Source organism: Sciurus carolinensis, chromosome 6, assembly GCF_902686445.1.
Source record: "Sciurus carolinensis chromosome 6, mSciCar1.2, whole genome shotgun sequence".
Lineage (NCBI taxonomy): Eukaryota > Metazoa > Chordata > Mammalia > Rodentia > Sciuridae > Sciurus > Sciurus carolinensis.
This window is the reverse complement of record NC_062218.1, coordinates 17,020,621-17,034,558: the sequence shown is the minus strand read 5'-3', so window position 1 is coordinate 17,034,558 and position 13,938 is coordinate 17,020,621. Positions and strand designations below refer to the sequence as shown.

General features: G+C 32.5%; 1 protein-coding gene and 1 non-coding gene across 5 annotated transcripts in view; both read left to right on the top strand.

The window, feature by feature from the left end:
* Window positions 1-13,938, top strand: part of Cdh18 (cadherin 18) — a 959,213-nt gene that overhangs the window by 731,177 nt on the left and 214,098 nt on the right. For all 4 annotated transcript variants that reach the window (XM_047555975.1, XM_047555974.1, XM_047555977.1 and 1 more), the window contains one exon: window positions 5,624-5,743. In XM_047555975.1, coding sequence (XP_047411931.1) covers window positions 5,624-5,743 — 120 coding nt within the window. The remainder of the gene's footprint in view (window positions 1-5,623; window positions 5,744-13,938) is intronic.
* LOC124987695 (U6 spliceosomal RNA) lies at window positions 1,086-1,189 on the top strand. Its single transcript, XR_007109224.1, has one exon. It is a non-coding gene; the product is annotated as a U6 spliceosomal RNA (small nuclear RNA).

Here is a 13,938-nt window from a genome sequence, read left to right as displayed (position 1 = left end):
TTGAATGACCTAATAATGTGGGAGAAATTTCACTGACATAAATGAATGTTGATTTTTTTCATTTAAACTTTACATAACAAACAAAATTCTCTATTAACATGGACAATCTAATTAGTTTTATTTTAAAAATGCTTACAGGTAGATCTAGTAGTAACTGATGTTTGAAAAACTTTTCTTCTCTGATTTTTATCTTTCTCACTTATCTACCAACATTTTTCATCATTAGTAACTTTAGAGCCTTGTTACAGATTCAGTAAAAAAGCAACTGTAAATTATTTGGATAAAAGTGATTTTTTCCACTGAAACTATAACACAGTGTTTTCCTTTGCTAAGGTTGCCTTGCTGTTGAACCACAGACAAGGTGACTTTAAAAACAGAAAATTATTTTATCATAGACCCAGAAGCCAAAAGTCCAAAATCATGGCTCATGGTCCCTCTGAAAACACTAAGGGCATTCCAAGGTTCTCTCATAGTGTCCGGTGGCTCTCTAGTAGTCTCTGTGACAAGGACAAATCACGCTCTACCTTCATTTTTCACCCTCTGTGTGATGTCTGTCTGTCTTTCCCAAATTTGGCCATTTTTATAAGGATAAAAGCCACATTACTTTATGAGTTCACACTACATCAGTAGAGCCTCTTCTTAACTACTCACATGTTTAGTAATGCTGTTTATAAATATGTCCCTAAGTTGAAGTATGGAGGTTAAGAATTCAAGATGCACATTTGGAAGGGAAACAATTCAAGTCATAACTCATTTATGTATTACACAAATGTCTTCGTCTGTTTTGGTTGCTATAACACACTACCAGGGACTGGGTGGCTTAAACAGCAAGCATTTATTTCTTACAGTTGTGAGAAAATGGGAAGTTCAAGTTGAAGGTGCCAAGAAACTCACTGTCTGGGGAAGGCCAATGTCCTTGTTGAGATATGGCCACGTTCTCATGGTGTCCTCACATAGCAAGGACAGCTCTCTGTGGCCTCTTTACAAGGGCAGCAATTCCACTCATGAGGGCCAATCACCTTGCGGAGGTTCCACTTCCAAATACCATCACATTGGGTTTGGATGTCAACATAAGAACCTGGGGGGTGCTCACTTAGGCAGCACATATACTAAAATTGGAACAACACAGAGATTAGCATGGCCCCTATGCAAGGGTGACACACAAATTCAAAAAGTGTTATTTTTACTAAAAAAGGAAAAGTATCTGGATGGACATAAGCATTCAATTCATAGCATTAGTGACTAAAAAGAGTCAGTTTTCACAATGTAAAATAATTTCTGAATCTTCCAATGTTTTTATAATTTTTCCATCTAGATATCAAATAAATAGGAAAGATTAGAATATATTTTCTTTTCAGCCTTAATCTCTCTTATCAATAATTCTGTTAGAAAACCCTGCACAACTAGGCAAGGGAATGCATTTTCCTTCTCTGTTCTTATGTTTAACTCTGCCGCACGCTTTGAAAGTTTGACTTTTGTTGGGTTGTGTTGTTCATATTCCTATTTTCCCACTAATGAGCGATCTGTGTGCTTGTGGTGGTACCCCAACCCCTTTAGACACCACCAGGGTACAATGCAGGAGGTAATTTGCTACTCTCTGCTTCACACAAAACTAGAATGTTAAATTACTGTGGAATTGAATATGGAGAGATGCAAGTGACTCCTAACATCCTTAGTTTCAGACCAGGAAGGAGGGTTACCATGCTTTCTTTATATCTGCTCTGCTCACTTCTTTCTGCTATTTTAAACAATTAGTCAGTACCACCATGTGACTTTTCCCTTATTTTTTTCTAATTTTCTTCCTATTCCTCATTTCACTTGTCATGGGCTTCACATATCTCAAGTTCCAAAAGTCCAAGGATGGATTTCAACCTTTAAAGAGATTGCTTTCTAATCAGAACAACAGTTTTGTTTTGCTTCATTTGTTTTCTGTCGTCATCTAGCCTTCTTGGCTTTTCCCTGGAATGTTTGCTGTTTTTGTCAGTTTTCTTTACTGTTGTGACAAAAAGACCTGTCAAGAAGAATTACAGGAGCAAAAGTTTGTTTCTGGTTTCACAGTTTCAGAGGTCTCAGTCCACAGATGCTCAACTCTTTACTCTGGGCCCTGAGAAGGCAGAGCATCATGGTGAAAGAGTGTGGTAGAGGAAAGTGACTCAGGATATGTCACCAGGAAGCACAGAGAGGGAGCGTTCACCGGAACAAAATATAAAACCCAAAGGCATATCACCAATGACCACCTCCTCCAACCACACCCTATCTGCCTACAGTTACCACCCAGATAATCCCTGCCAGGGGATTAATGTACTGATTAGTTTAAGGCTCTCATAATTCATTTCGCCTCTGACCAGTCTTGCACTGTCTCACACGTGAGCTTTTGGGGGATACCTCGTATCTAAACCATAACATTTATCCAAGCACTGCTTCTTACACTTTAAAAACTATTTAGATTTAAGTCAGTGTTTCAGGGCCAGAATTACTTTAAAAACCTGAGGATTTTACAATTTGATTTTTTTATATCTATTAATTCACAATTTGCTATAATTCTTTCTTTTTCCTGTGCTTTCATAACTCTTGTACGTCTAGGAACATGAACGTTTATCCTATCAGATAAATTATTTGATTGATAGAATTTTATAATATCTTAGCCATGTCATGAGCCTCTTACATATTTTGAGTCTGAGCTGGGTAAATAATCACAGATTTTAATTTTTTTCTCTAAATATCAGTGAAAAATGCCTCCTAAGCCAGCTCTTATTTATAAATGTCCACCTAATAGTATGCCCTGAACAAATTGGATGGATAGACATTGAGTATGGATCAAGTGCTGTGGCATCACAAAGTCCTTAATATGCTATAATTATAATAATTATACTTATTAGTGGAAGAGATAGGTCTATATGTGACCAGCTCTGTCAACTTTATGGAAGAAATTAACCAAGCCAGAAAATTTAGTGCTGTGCTTAGAAAACTCATTGTACACCCAAGGCTGAATAAAGCTCTTAATGAATGGACTAACCCTGAGGAAAGACAACCTCTTCCTTTTTTAAATAACTTTAATTTTGATATCATTGTAGCTTCATATGCAGTTAGGAGAAAAATCTTTTAAAAATTCTTTGTACCCATCACACACTTTCCCAAATGGTAACAACTTGGGGAAAAAAATAAAACAATATAACCAGTTTGTTGAAATGATATGATCTGCCCACTTATTTAGACTTCCCTAATTTACTTGTGCAGATTTGTGTGTGTGCATGAGTGTGCTTAGTTCTATGCAGTTCTGTACATGTGAGTATATACAAAATTGCAAACAATTTCAGAATCCCAAGGATTCCTCTTGTGACTATTTACTTACCAAATATATTACCCCATCCCCATTTCCAGACTTCTGTAAACTATAAATCTGATATTCATTTTGTGAATTTTGTCATTTCAGGAATTTTATATAAATGGAATTCTACCAAATACGACCTTATGATATTGACTTTACTCTTCCTAGTATGATAACCTGAAGATTCATCTAACTTGTTTCAAGTGTCAATAATCTGTTCATTTTCATTTTCATTGCTAAGGATCATTCCATACTACGAATGCAGCATAGTTTGCTTTATGAATGTTCTGTTGAGCAGCATCAGAGTCATCATTATTTTGGAATTATTACAAACTATATTTCCATGTATAATTGTAAACAGGTTTTTATATGTATGTAGTTTTAAATCCTTTGATACAAATGTCCAAATATGTTTTCCTGGGTTGAAGTGTGAGTTAGCTTTATAAAAAACATCAACGTCTCATATTTCCACGAGCAGTGCATGTATTACCCATTTTTTGGCATTCTTGCCAGATTTAATGCCATGATTGTGTTTTGTTAGTTAAAAATTTGAGATCATTGCTAGGTATGCGGGCACAAACCTGTAATCCCAGCAGTTTAGGAAGTTAAGGCAGGAGGATCACTAGTCCACAGCCAGCCTCAGCAACTCAAACCTATGCAACTCAGCAAGACCCTCTCTCTCAATAAAATAAAATTTAAAAAGAAGGTTTGGGAATGTGATTCAGTGGTTAAAATCCCCAGGTACAAATCCCAGAACCAAATAATAATAATAATAATAAAATAAAATTTGAGATAACACAATCTTCCCTTTTTGAATATGGATAATTACAAATGATACTTACTCATTGACTCTCATTGTAAAAATACTCATTGGTATACAAGCCAGAATCATAGTATGCTGTTAGACGCCTATATCCACATCTGACCTGCCAATTATGACTAACAGGTTAACTTGACATACGGACTCCATTAAATTTTCTCTGATCTCTGAAAGACAAAGAACAAGCTTTCCTTAAAGTAGTTCTGAATTTCAATGTGGAAGTACAATTGTTGTAGTTGAACAGATACTGTATTTTAAATCACTAAAGTAATTATAAAATTCAAAACTGAATGTTTTCAATGCTTTCATAGTCAAGTACCAGAATGAATAAAAAGAAAAAGTTTTATACACATGATTATAAACATATTTTCTTTGATACATAATTCAAATTAGTAGGTAAAATTTTTCTAGTTATACAGAATAAAATACTAAGCATTCATTAATAGACGATTCAACCAATGTATTTTATGGGGAAATAAGAGCTCTTACCAATTAATTCACCAGTGAAGTTGTATAGTGCTTAATAGGTAGTTGTCATGTTACACTTACATCAGTTTTCATTTAGGAATAACTGAAATATAATATAATTGTATTTTATTATGCAAATTGTGCCAGAAAACATAAGCACAATGCAGTCAGAATAGTAGAGCCATTTTAGTATCTAAAATATGGTATTGTAAAATGTGTAAATTACTTCATATTTTTAATATTTTTTAGATGTTGATAGACCTTATTTTTATTATTTTATTTATATGTGATGCTTAGAATTGAGCCCAGTGCCTCACACATGCTAGGCAATTGCTCTACCACTGAGTCACAAACCCAGTCGTTGAAAATTACTTTAAATTGCATTTTAATGCATAGTGTCACAGGCATATTATGATGTCTTTTATAGAGAGATAATTATGTCAGCATTATGTAGAATCCACTAAAGGAATAAGATTTGAAACTAGGAGGCCACTTATGAGATGCATTCATGGTCTAAGTAAGACATAAAAAGGGTGTGAATGATGGGAAATGAATGACTGTTTCGAGTCTATTGATCATTTAATGCCAACTTACTCATTTTCCCACCTTAAATACAAACCATTCCACTTGCTGTTTTCTGAACAGTTCAGAGGCAAGCAATGTGTGCCTTAGGCATATCCTTGTTTAAACCCACAATTAATACCCATGTGATTTATGAGCATCAGTACCTACCTCACCTCGTTATGTGAGGATCAAACAAATTCCTTCACAATAAAGTGCCATATAAAAATATCTGAGACCCAAATGTTCTATTTGGACATTTTTAGAACATTTTATAGCAGAGAAAGAAAGCAAAGAATATATTTGATACACAGATTTAAGAATTAAATTTAGTATGACATTCATTTAAGCTTCCCGTAGATAATTAATATATCCATAATCTGTATTCAAATTAATCATGTGCTAAATGCCATCGCACACTAAAATTTGTTTTCCTGAATGCACAGGTACCTCTGTTCTACAGGTGACAGCTACTGATGCAGATGACCCTACCTATGGAAACAGTGCTCGAGTGGTTTACAGTATTCTGCAGGGACAACCCTATTTCTCCGTAGATCCAAAAACAGGTCAGTGTATTTACAAATAATTTTCGGTCTACTTGGTATAATAAAATAAATCAATGATTTTTTAAAAAATGTTTAATTTCTCTTCTTCATCAGATATTGCATTTTAACACATTTGAAATACATTCAATTTTCTAAAACAATGTAATTGAATGAAGATAACAGTTTTATTTATCCTTTTGGTAATCCATACACATACCATTAAAAAACAACTTATGTTTTAATATTTCTATCACATATAAGTAAATATGATTTAAAATAAATATGGAATATCATATATATATTGAATGAGATCTTCAAATTATTTTTTAATTATTGGTTTAAATTCTTGGACAAAGGGAATAAATGATTAGGATTTTGCTTAATTTATGTGAATTTATTTGTTACATAAATTACCAGATATACAAAATATATATTGACATGTATATGCACACATGCATACACACACACACACACACACACACACACACATATATATAGGTATAATTATACTGAGGTAACTGGTATGTCTTGAACTGACATTCTTCATAATAAGCAAATTCTTCATTCCTCAGATATTATATCATCTAAAAGAAATTAATTGAGAATTACTCCAAAGAACTATATATATATATTTTTTTTTCAGTTAAAAATATAAATCTTGCTTTCTTTCTTCCATGTGCTCATGGCAAAACAATCATTCATATCTTATCATTTAAAATTGTAAATAAAGAGTATTCAAAGATGTATTACAGATTTGTAGTGTCAGCATAATCCAAAACCAATTTATAAAGAGTATGTCCTTTGGTGGATGGTGGCACACGCCTGTAATTCGAGCTTCACTGGAGACTGAGACCAGAGGTCCTATGTTTGAGGTCGGTCTGGGCAAATTAGTGAGAACTGGTCTCAATATAAAATTTAAAAAAAAAGAAGGACTGGGAATGTAGCACAGTGTAGCGCTCCTTTGGGTTCAATCCCCCAAATAAATAAACAAATATAAAACACTAGTCTTCATTTGCAGTAATATTATCCCTAGAATCTTGGGAGTATATAATATATGTGTGTGTGTATATATATTTCTTATATATATATATATATACACATATGTCTTATATATACAATATATTTATGTCATATATATATGTATATATGTCATTTTTGGCCATAAAAACTCTTTACACTCACGTAATGACATGGCATCCAATGCACTTTTTATGGAATGCTTCTCCACGCGCCAACAGATTGCAGCTGTGTTTACCAATTGTGTGAGACAATGAGGTACATTCAACTAAAAAGATTCAATTCCTAAGCACACTTCAAAGGCTGATGCCACTGGGTTGTTTGCCAGGAGTTTTGTCATTATCATGTTTACAAGAGGATTTGACTTCACTTGCCTTTTTCCTTCCCTGAAGTGCTGAAATAGGCAAGCTCCCTGCCAAGAATAGACCACAGACATACTGCTCCACTCTTTCCTTCCCAAAGCAAACAATGAAGATCCATATAGCTGTAAGTGTAGGAGTGAAAGGCACACACACAGATGTATGTGACCACGTGACTTGCATATTAATTATGAGATAGATTGTAATAGGTCATTAAATGAACTAAAATGGAAATTTGAAATATTACAAATAAGTAACTAATGTATTCTAAACTAAGTATGTGACATGCAAGTTACTTTAGTTCCAAGGTATTACTACGTAATTAGAAAAATTGTTTATTAACATAGTAACCAAATTGATAACACACAATTTTCAATTATATGTATCTCATGTTGTTAATCAGGTTGAAGAACTTAGAATGAGTTAAAAAGTTCAAATCAACTAATAAGTTAATATTGATATTGGTAATTTTGTTCTATTTTTGAAATCATAATGTTTCTATACATATCCCTTTATACAAAGTTTTAATTATAGATAAATATTGTATTTATTTAATAGTTCATTGCTAAAACATAGACATTCAGTATGGAATGCATTTTAACTGTATTCACATATGATTGGCTAACAAATATCAGTTCAGTGTGTGTGTGTATGAGTGTGTGAAAGTTTGCATATGCTTTTGTGAGCACATGAGTGTGTGTGCATATGTTCCCTTGTAAGAACAAAGCAGGCCTCTGAGGGTAAGTTTTGACTAGTGTTGGACTCTGATGTAGTCTGTTTTTATTGAAAATAAATATTTTAATAATATACTATTTCAATAAAGTTGTTATTTGGTTATGTTTATTTAGAATAGATTAAGTAATTACTTCATTAATCACCAAAAATGTTTATCTCAGAAATAAATGGCCATTACTTACTTTCTGTTGCATGAAATTTTTTTTTGCTCTTGCACTTCTTGGCTCCTTTCTTTAAGGGATATGATGTATTAAATGAAATGCACATCTCTGCATTGGCACAGTTTATTGTCAGTATTATAAATGCATCATGGGAAACTTAGATGTATGTCCTAGTATGTCATTAAGGGAAGAAAGGGATTTTAAGGATCCTTTAAAAATGCAAATGTGTTAGGGAGTTAGTTATTTGTAGAAAGTGTTAAGAGGAGTTATAAAATAAACTACTCATTATTCTCTTCAAAGTTAAGACTTTTTGGCAATTTGTACTTAAAAACCCTATAACCACACAATTAAACTTGCTCAGAACTAATGAATTTATTTGAAATTGTGATTTCAAATGACTAGAATAAACTCCAAACAAACACATTGAAAATTAAAGAATCAGTTGTTGTAAATGTGATGTTATATAAGAAATGTGGGTATAGCAGTCACCTATTAAGGTATGTTTTAATAGTATCTGTCAAATCCATCTCCATAATCAAAATGACTACATTTCATTGTGTTTTCAATTACTTTCCTTCAAGACCAACTATAATGAAGCATAAATTTTGTCCCCAAGTAGAGATATGAATGCTTATGACTAAGATCAGTAGGTGAACTACTTTGTCTCCTTTATATTAAGAAGTATGTGTTTGTATCCATTAGGTTTTCTAATGATGAACTGATAATGAGATCTTGTCTTTCTGTTGTATAAGTCATCTATGAATGGCTGCATCCAAAAAAGTAATTATATGCCTGTTGAGTTACCATAGCATTTAAAACCGATTTAAAAACCTCTGAAAAAAAATTTTTTTAGATTGAATTCCCATTAATCAGATAGTGAAATGGGTCAGATCTTATGGATAATTTATTGCTCTAAGTAGTTGTGGTTGATGAGATAACTATGGCACGATGTTGCTCAGCAAAAGACTATGGAAAGAAATTTCAAAGAAATACAATAGTTCTGATCAGATTAGTGTAAAGATAACATTTTTATAGAGATCAAGTGAGGAAAATAGTTCAACATTCAAGAAGACAGCTACACTGGAGCAAGACATTCTGAGGAGGTTGCTGAAAGAGAACATTGTAGTAAGTGATCAAAAAAAATTCGAGAGAAATCTGGAATGAAGCTTGTTTAGTATTGTAGCTCAAATTTTAATCATTGTCCAGTGAATGTGTCAGTATGATTAAAAATTAATCAGTATGTTCAAGATTTTAATGACTTTTCGGAATTTAGATCGTGTTGTGAGATGGTGACAGCAGAAGCTAAATTTATCAAGTTGGTACAAAAGGAACTAGTTCCCTTAACTTAGGGCACAGAGCCATAAATCTATGGTTTACCATTTCAGGCCTTTGGGATTTGAATGGAATTATGTAAAATGCCAGTGTGTAGCTCTAAAGTGGAAATGAGATTCTGTCCTGCGGTCATTACCTTGAGAATCATTTGGTGATTTCCTTACCAGCTGATTCATAGTAATGAGGAATTTCTCCATACTCTTTGTGCTAGTGCATTTAAGTTGTGTCTACACCTGTTTCACACAAAAATATTAACTCCTGATGGTCAGCAAAGGAAATTAGAAATATTGGATGGAAATCTGAGGTCAGGAAAAACAGGTTCAGAATGATTTACAGTATCTAAAGTGGGAAATCATTTACAATACTAAGAGTGGAAAATATCAGCTTTTATGAGTGTAACTCACATTTGCATAAATGGTGCTTTCTGGTGGACTTTGCCAATAAAACTATTATACCACATATTCATTTTATTCTTTGTGTACTTGCATTTTAAATTTAGACATCACTTTCTTGATAAATTTATGATTTTGTGTGTTTGTGTGCACACATTATTGATCAGTTTAAGAATGTTTAGAAAATATTGCAACTGAAACATCTTGATAAAGGTTACACTTAATTCTTAAGTAACTACAAGTAGTAAAATCTTAAAGACTGCCTTTTATTGATGTACAGAGGGCATAACGTATTTTTAAGCACTCCTACTACATTTTAGCACTTGAGTGTTTTTTGCTTCATGATATAAAAAAGGTATATAAAAAAAGTTCAACTTTTGTCAGTCAAATCCTTTTGCATTAATAATATCCGTCTGAAAGGGACAAGATATTTGTTTTCAAATAAAATACCCTGCACCTAGTTATGGTTATCAGTTTCAAAGATACCAGTTATATTATTACTTATTTTGATGTGGCATTATATGAAACATAATGAAGAAACAGCTTACTGGACCTTTCTGCCAAGAGATTGAGATTATATTTAAGTTTCATATTTTATTTTATATAATTTTAATTTAGATACAGGGAAAATTATATATTTTTCTATAATCCTAAATTTGATTGCAAAGCAAGTTGGGGATACTTTATGTTCAAATCCTAGAATCCTACTAAGTCTCTTAATGAAGTGATTAATTACTTACATTTTATGCATTTTTTTCCTACACATGTAAATTTAGAATGAGAAGGTGTACATTTAATGGGAAAAAAATAGTATAAAGCTCTTTACTCTGTCTTGGAAAAAAAATGTATAAAGCTCTTTACTCTGTCCACAGAGAAAAAATAGGGATTCCATAAATTTCTCTTGTTATCTCCTGCTCCCTTTCAGATTGATAAGAATTTCCAGAATAATTACATGGTGAATTGTCAGGAGTGTTTTTGAAATAGTCTAATATAAAGTAAAGGAAAAGAAAAAAAAAAAAAAAAAAAAAAAGCCGGGTGCTGTGGCACACACCTGTAATCCCAGCACCTTGGGAAGCTGAGACAGGAGGACCACAAGTCCAAAGCCAGCCTCAGCAAAAATGAAGCACCAAACAACTCAGTGAGACCCTATCTGTAAATCAAATACAAAAAAATAGGGCTTGGGATGTGGCTCAGTGGTCCTTTGCCCCTGAGTTGAATTCTCAGTATCAAATAAATAAATAAGAAGTAAAGTAAAAAAATAAATAAATAAAGACTATGTTCTTAGGAATAATTTTTAGTCCAAATAACTTTCATATTTTTTAAGAAGAGAATGTACTGTTCATGATCTCTTATGCAGTAAAATTTCTTTGCAAGTATTTTTAAGATGTTTTATAGACTTCATAGATAACAGAAATACACTATTAGACAGTTATTTTGTAGTTGTAGATGAGCAGAATGCTTTCATTTTATTCGGTTTTTGTTGTTGTTGTTGTTGTTGTTGTTGTTTTTTATGTGGTGCTAAGGATTGAACCCAGAGCCTCACACGTGGTAGGCAAGCACTCTGCCACTGAGCTATAGACCCAGTCCTTAGAAAGTTTATAATGAAGCTTTAAAAGAAGAAAAAGTTAAACAATAAAATACGCAACATTTTATGTCCAGGGTTGGTTGTCCTGACTCAAAATAGTATGTAGATAAGGCAAACAGGCACACTCTTTCTGAGATAAAGCTGCACCCACACTAGTTTTGTTTCTCCAAGATGAACTTTCCTTAACATCCTGTAGTAGAAATCAATCAAATCTAAAATCAAACTCAGGGGAGACCACAATGAACCCCAGAATGTTGTTGAAAACAAGGTTTTCAACATTCCTTCTTTATTCTAAGTATTTTAATTAAGCTTATGAACTTTATTTTATTTTATATAATTTTCCCACATTTAATTTAATTTTATAAATAAGCAAAAATACTACATTTAAATTTACTATGAGTGTTTGGAAAAAGCATGTTTAAAAGTTCTATAGATTGCAATATTCATTTCACATAATTCTACATGAAAATCTATTTGATATTTCTTTACTTCCCAAAACAGTATCATATACTTGGCAATAACAATGAAGAAAAAAGATTTGACTTGTGGACCACAATATTTGCAAAATGTAATGAAGATTCCACAGTAGAATATGTTTGGTCAATTTATCATCTTCATAGTTCATATGAAACTATTAATAATAACAATGACAATAACATTTCTTGGCATAAATTAGCTATAAACATATTTTAAATAATTTGTTACAATTGTATACATAATAGGCAAAATCAACCCTGATGTTAAAGAATTTTCTTATCTTGCAGAAAAATGGATTGCATTAATGCAAAATTGTGGCACAGTGTCAATTTACTAAAAAGAACATTTTCACTTTGTCTTCTTTAGAAAAGAAGTATAAAGTACAGCAGGTTCTGAACTGCAGTAAACTAGATGGGGAATTAGGAATACAAGAAGAGTTCTATTATCGATAGGATTTAGGAAATAAAGAATTAATGAAATCTATTAGACACTCATGATTTTGTGCTCAGAACCAATTTCTCATTTTACTAATTCTAACATTACTCTGATTTTCCTTGATGCAGCAATACGCATAGTTAAGAGGCTAGATTTCCCAGCCTCCCTGTTGCTACTAACACAGTTCTGGCCAGTAAGATATAAAGGAAAGATGATTAGAGGTTTTATTCAAGTTCTGATGTCTGTGCTTAAATGCAGATGCTTCCTCCCTTGACTTTAGTGTATTTTGAATTAAAACACATGCAGCTATTAGACATACAGCAGCCATCTCATGATCATGTGACAGCAAAACACAAAGAGTAGGTGGCATGCAAAGATTGCTGAGTAAAAGATCTCAGTGAAGTCACTCTGGTGAGATCATTTTTATTTTCAAATGCACACAATGCTAACAGGTACCTGGGACCATCCTGAAATATACTTTGCACATCAGTGAATCACCTTCACAGGAAAATGCACTGGCCAGGCAGTATAGTAGGCATCCTGATACTGCGTCTTTTTTCTCAACCCGTAATCTCTGATTCAGGGCGTGCATGTTGCTCTCCATATGTGAGTGACCAATTTGCCAACCCTAAACTGGAAAAGATTTTTCACTCTGAGTAATTTCAATATAGTTATATTAATTGTTGATATTAGTGGAATCAGAATGAAATCAAAGGCAATTTTCTCTATTTTATTCATAATACATATTTTTAAAGTAATTTTATTGTCATGACAAAGTGACAAAAAACTTTTAAGACACTATAGATGTCAAATATCTTTCCTACTCAGTAGCAATGAAATAGATGCACATGTTCTATTGATGTGAATGGAATGTGTCTCTGGTGTGATTGCTAGAAGTATCATTCTAATGAAACAAAATTATAGATCTGTCCAATGCTCTTTGAACTATTCATTTTAGTCTTAGAACCAGTAAAATGGAATTAGCATGAATTGTATACTTTAAGAATATTTTATAATATGTAAAGTAAATTTAAAGATATATACATAAAAGTGTATTTTATGATGTGTAAAGTAAAGCAAAGTTTCTTAAACAAAGTTAGGAGACCAGTTGGATCCCCTTTTCATAAATATTAATGATATGTCCTGAAACTAATCAGTTATTATCAGGAGGGGATAAATCATTTCATTGATGATAAAGTAGTGGATTTTTCTTCACAAATCAAAATGATAATCATCAATGCCAATCAATTATGACATGTTTTATACTACATGTGGCTAATATAAAAATGATTTCATCATACTCTTTTGTGATGTCACTCCCTGAGTCCTGTACCTCAATAGTAACTATTGAGAAAACAATGTAGGGCATTATTTTCTTGTTATTTCCTATCTTAAGTCCATAACCTATAAAATATAGGCTCTCCTTCATAGTTTATTGTTGGATATTGAATAGATAGAACAGGAAACACTGCAATTCTCTTCTTTAACTTTTTAACACAATTCATGTAATTCATGGAACAATCACTAAGTACTTTAATTTCCCTTTCACTTCAAGTTTATTCTGAGAATCAATTTCTTTCACTTTCCCAGGATGTGCAATGACTTTTTGGACTCTTCCCTAACCAAATATGTTAGGTATTATATATTCATGTCTTGTCATAATTTTTCCTATTACTTATTTCTCCTCTCCTCACCTTTGTATTTCCAAAAAGCATAACTCATA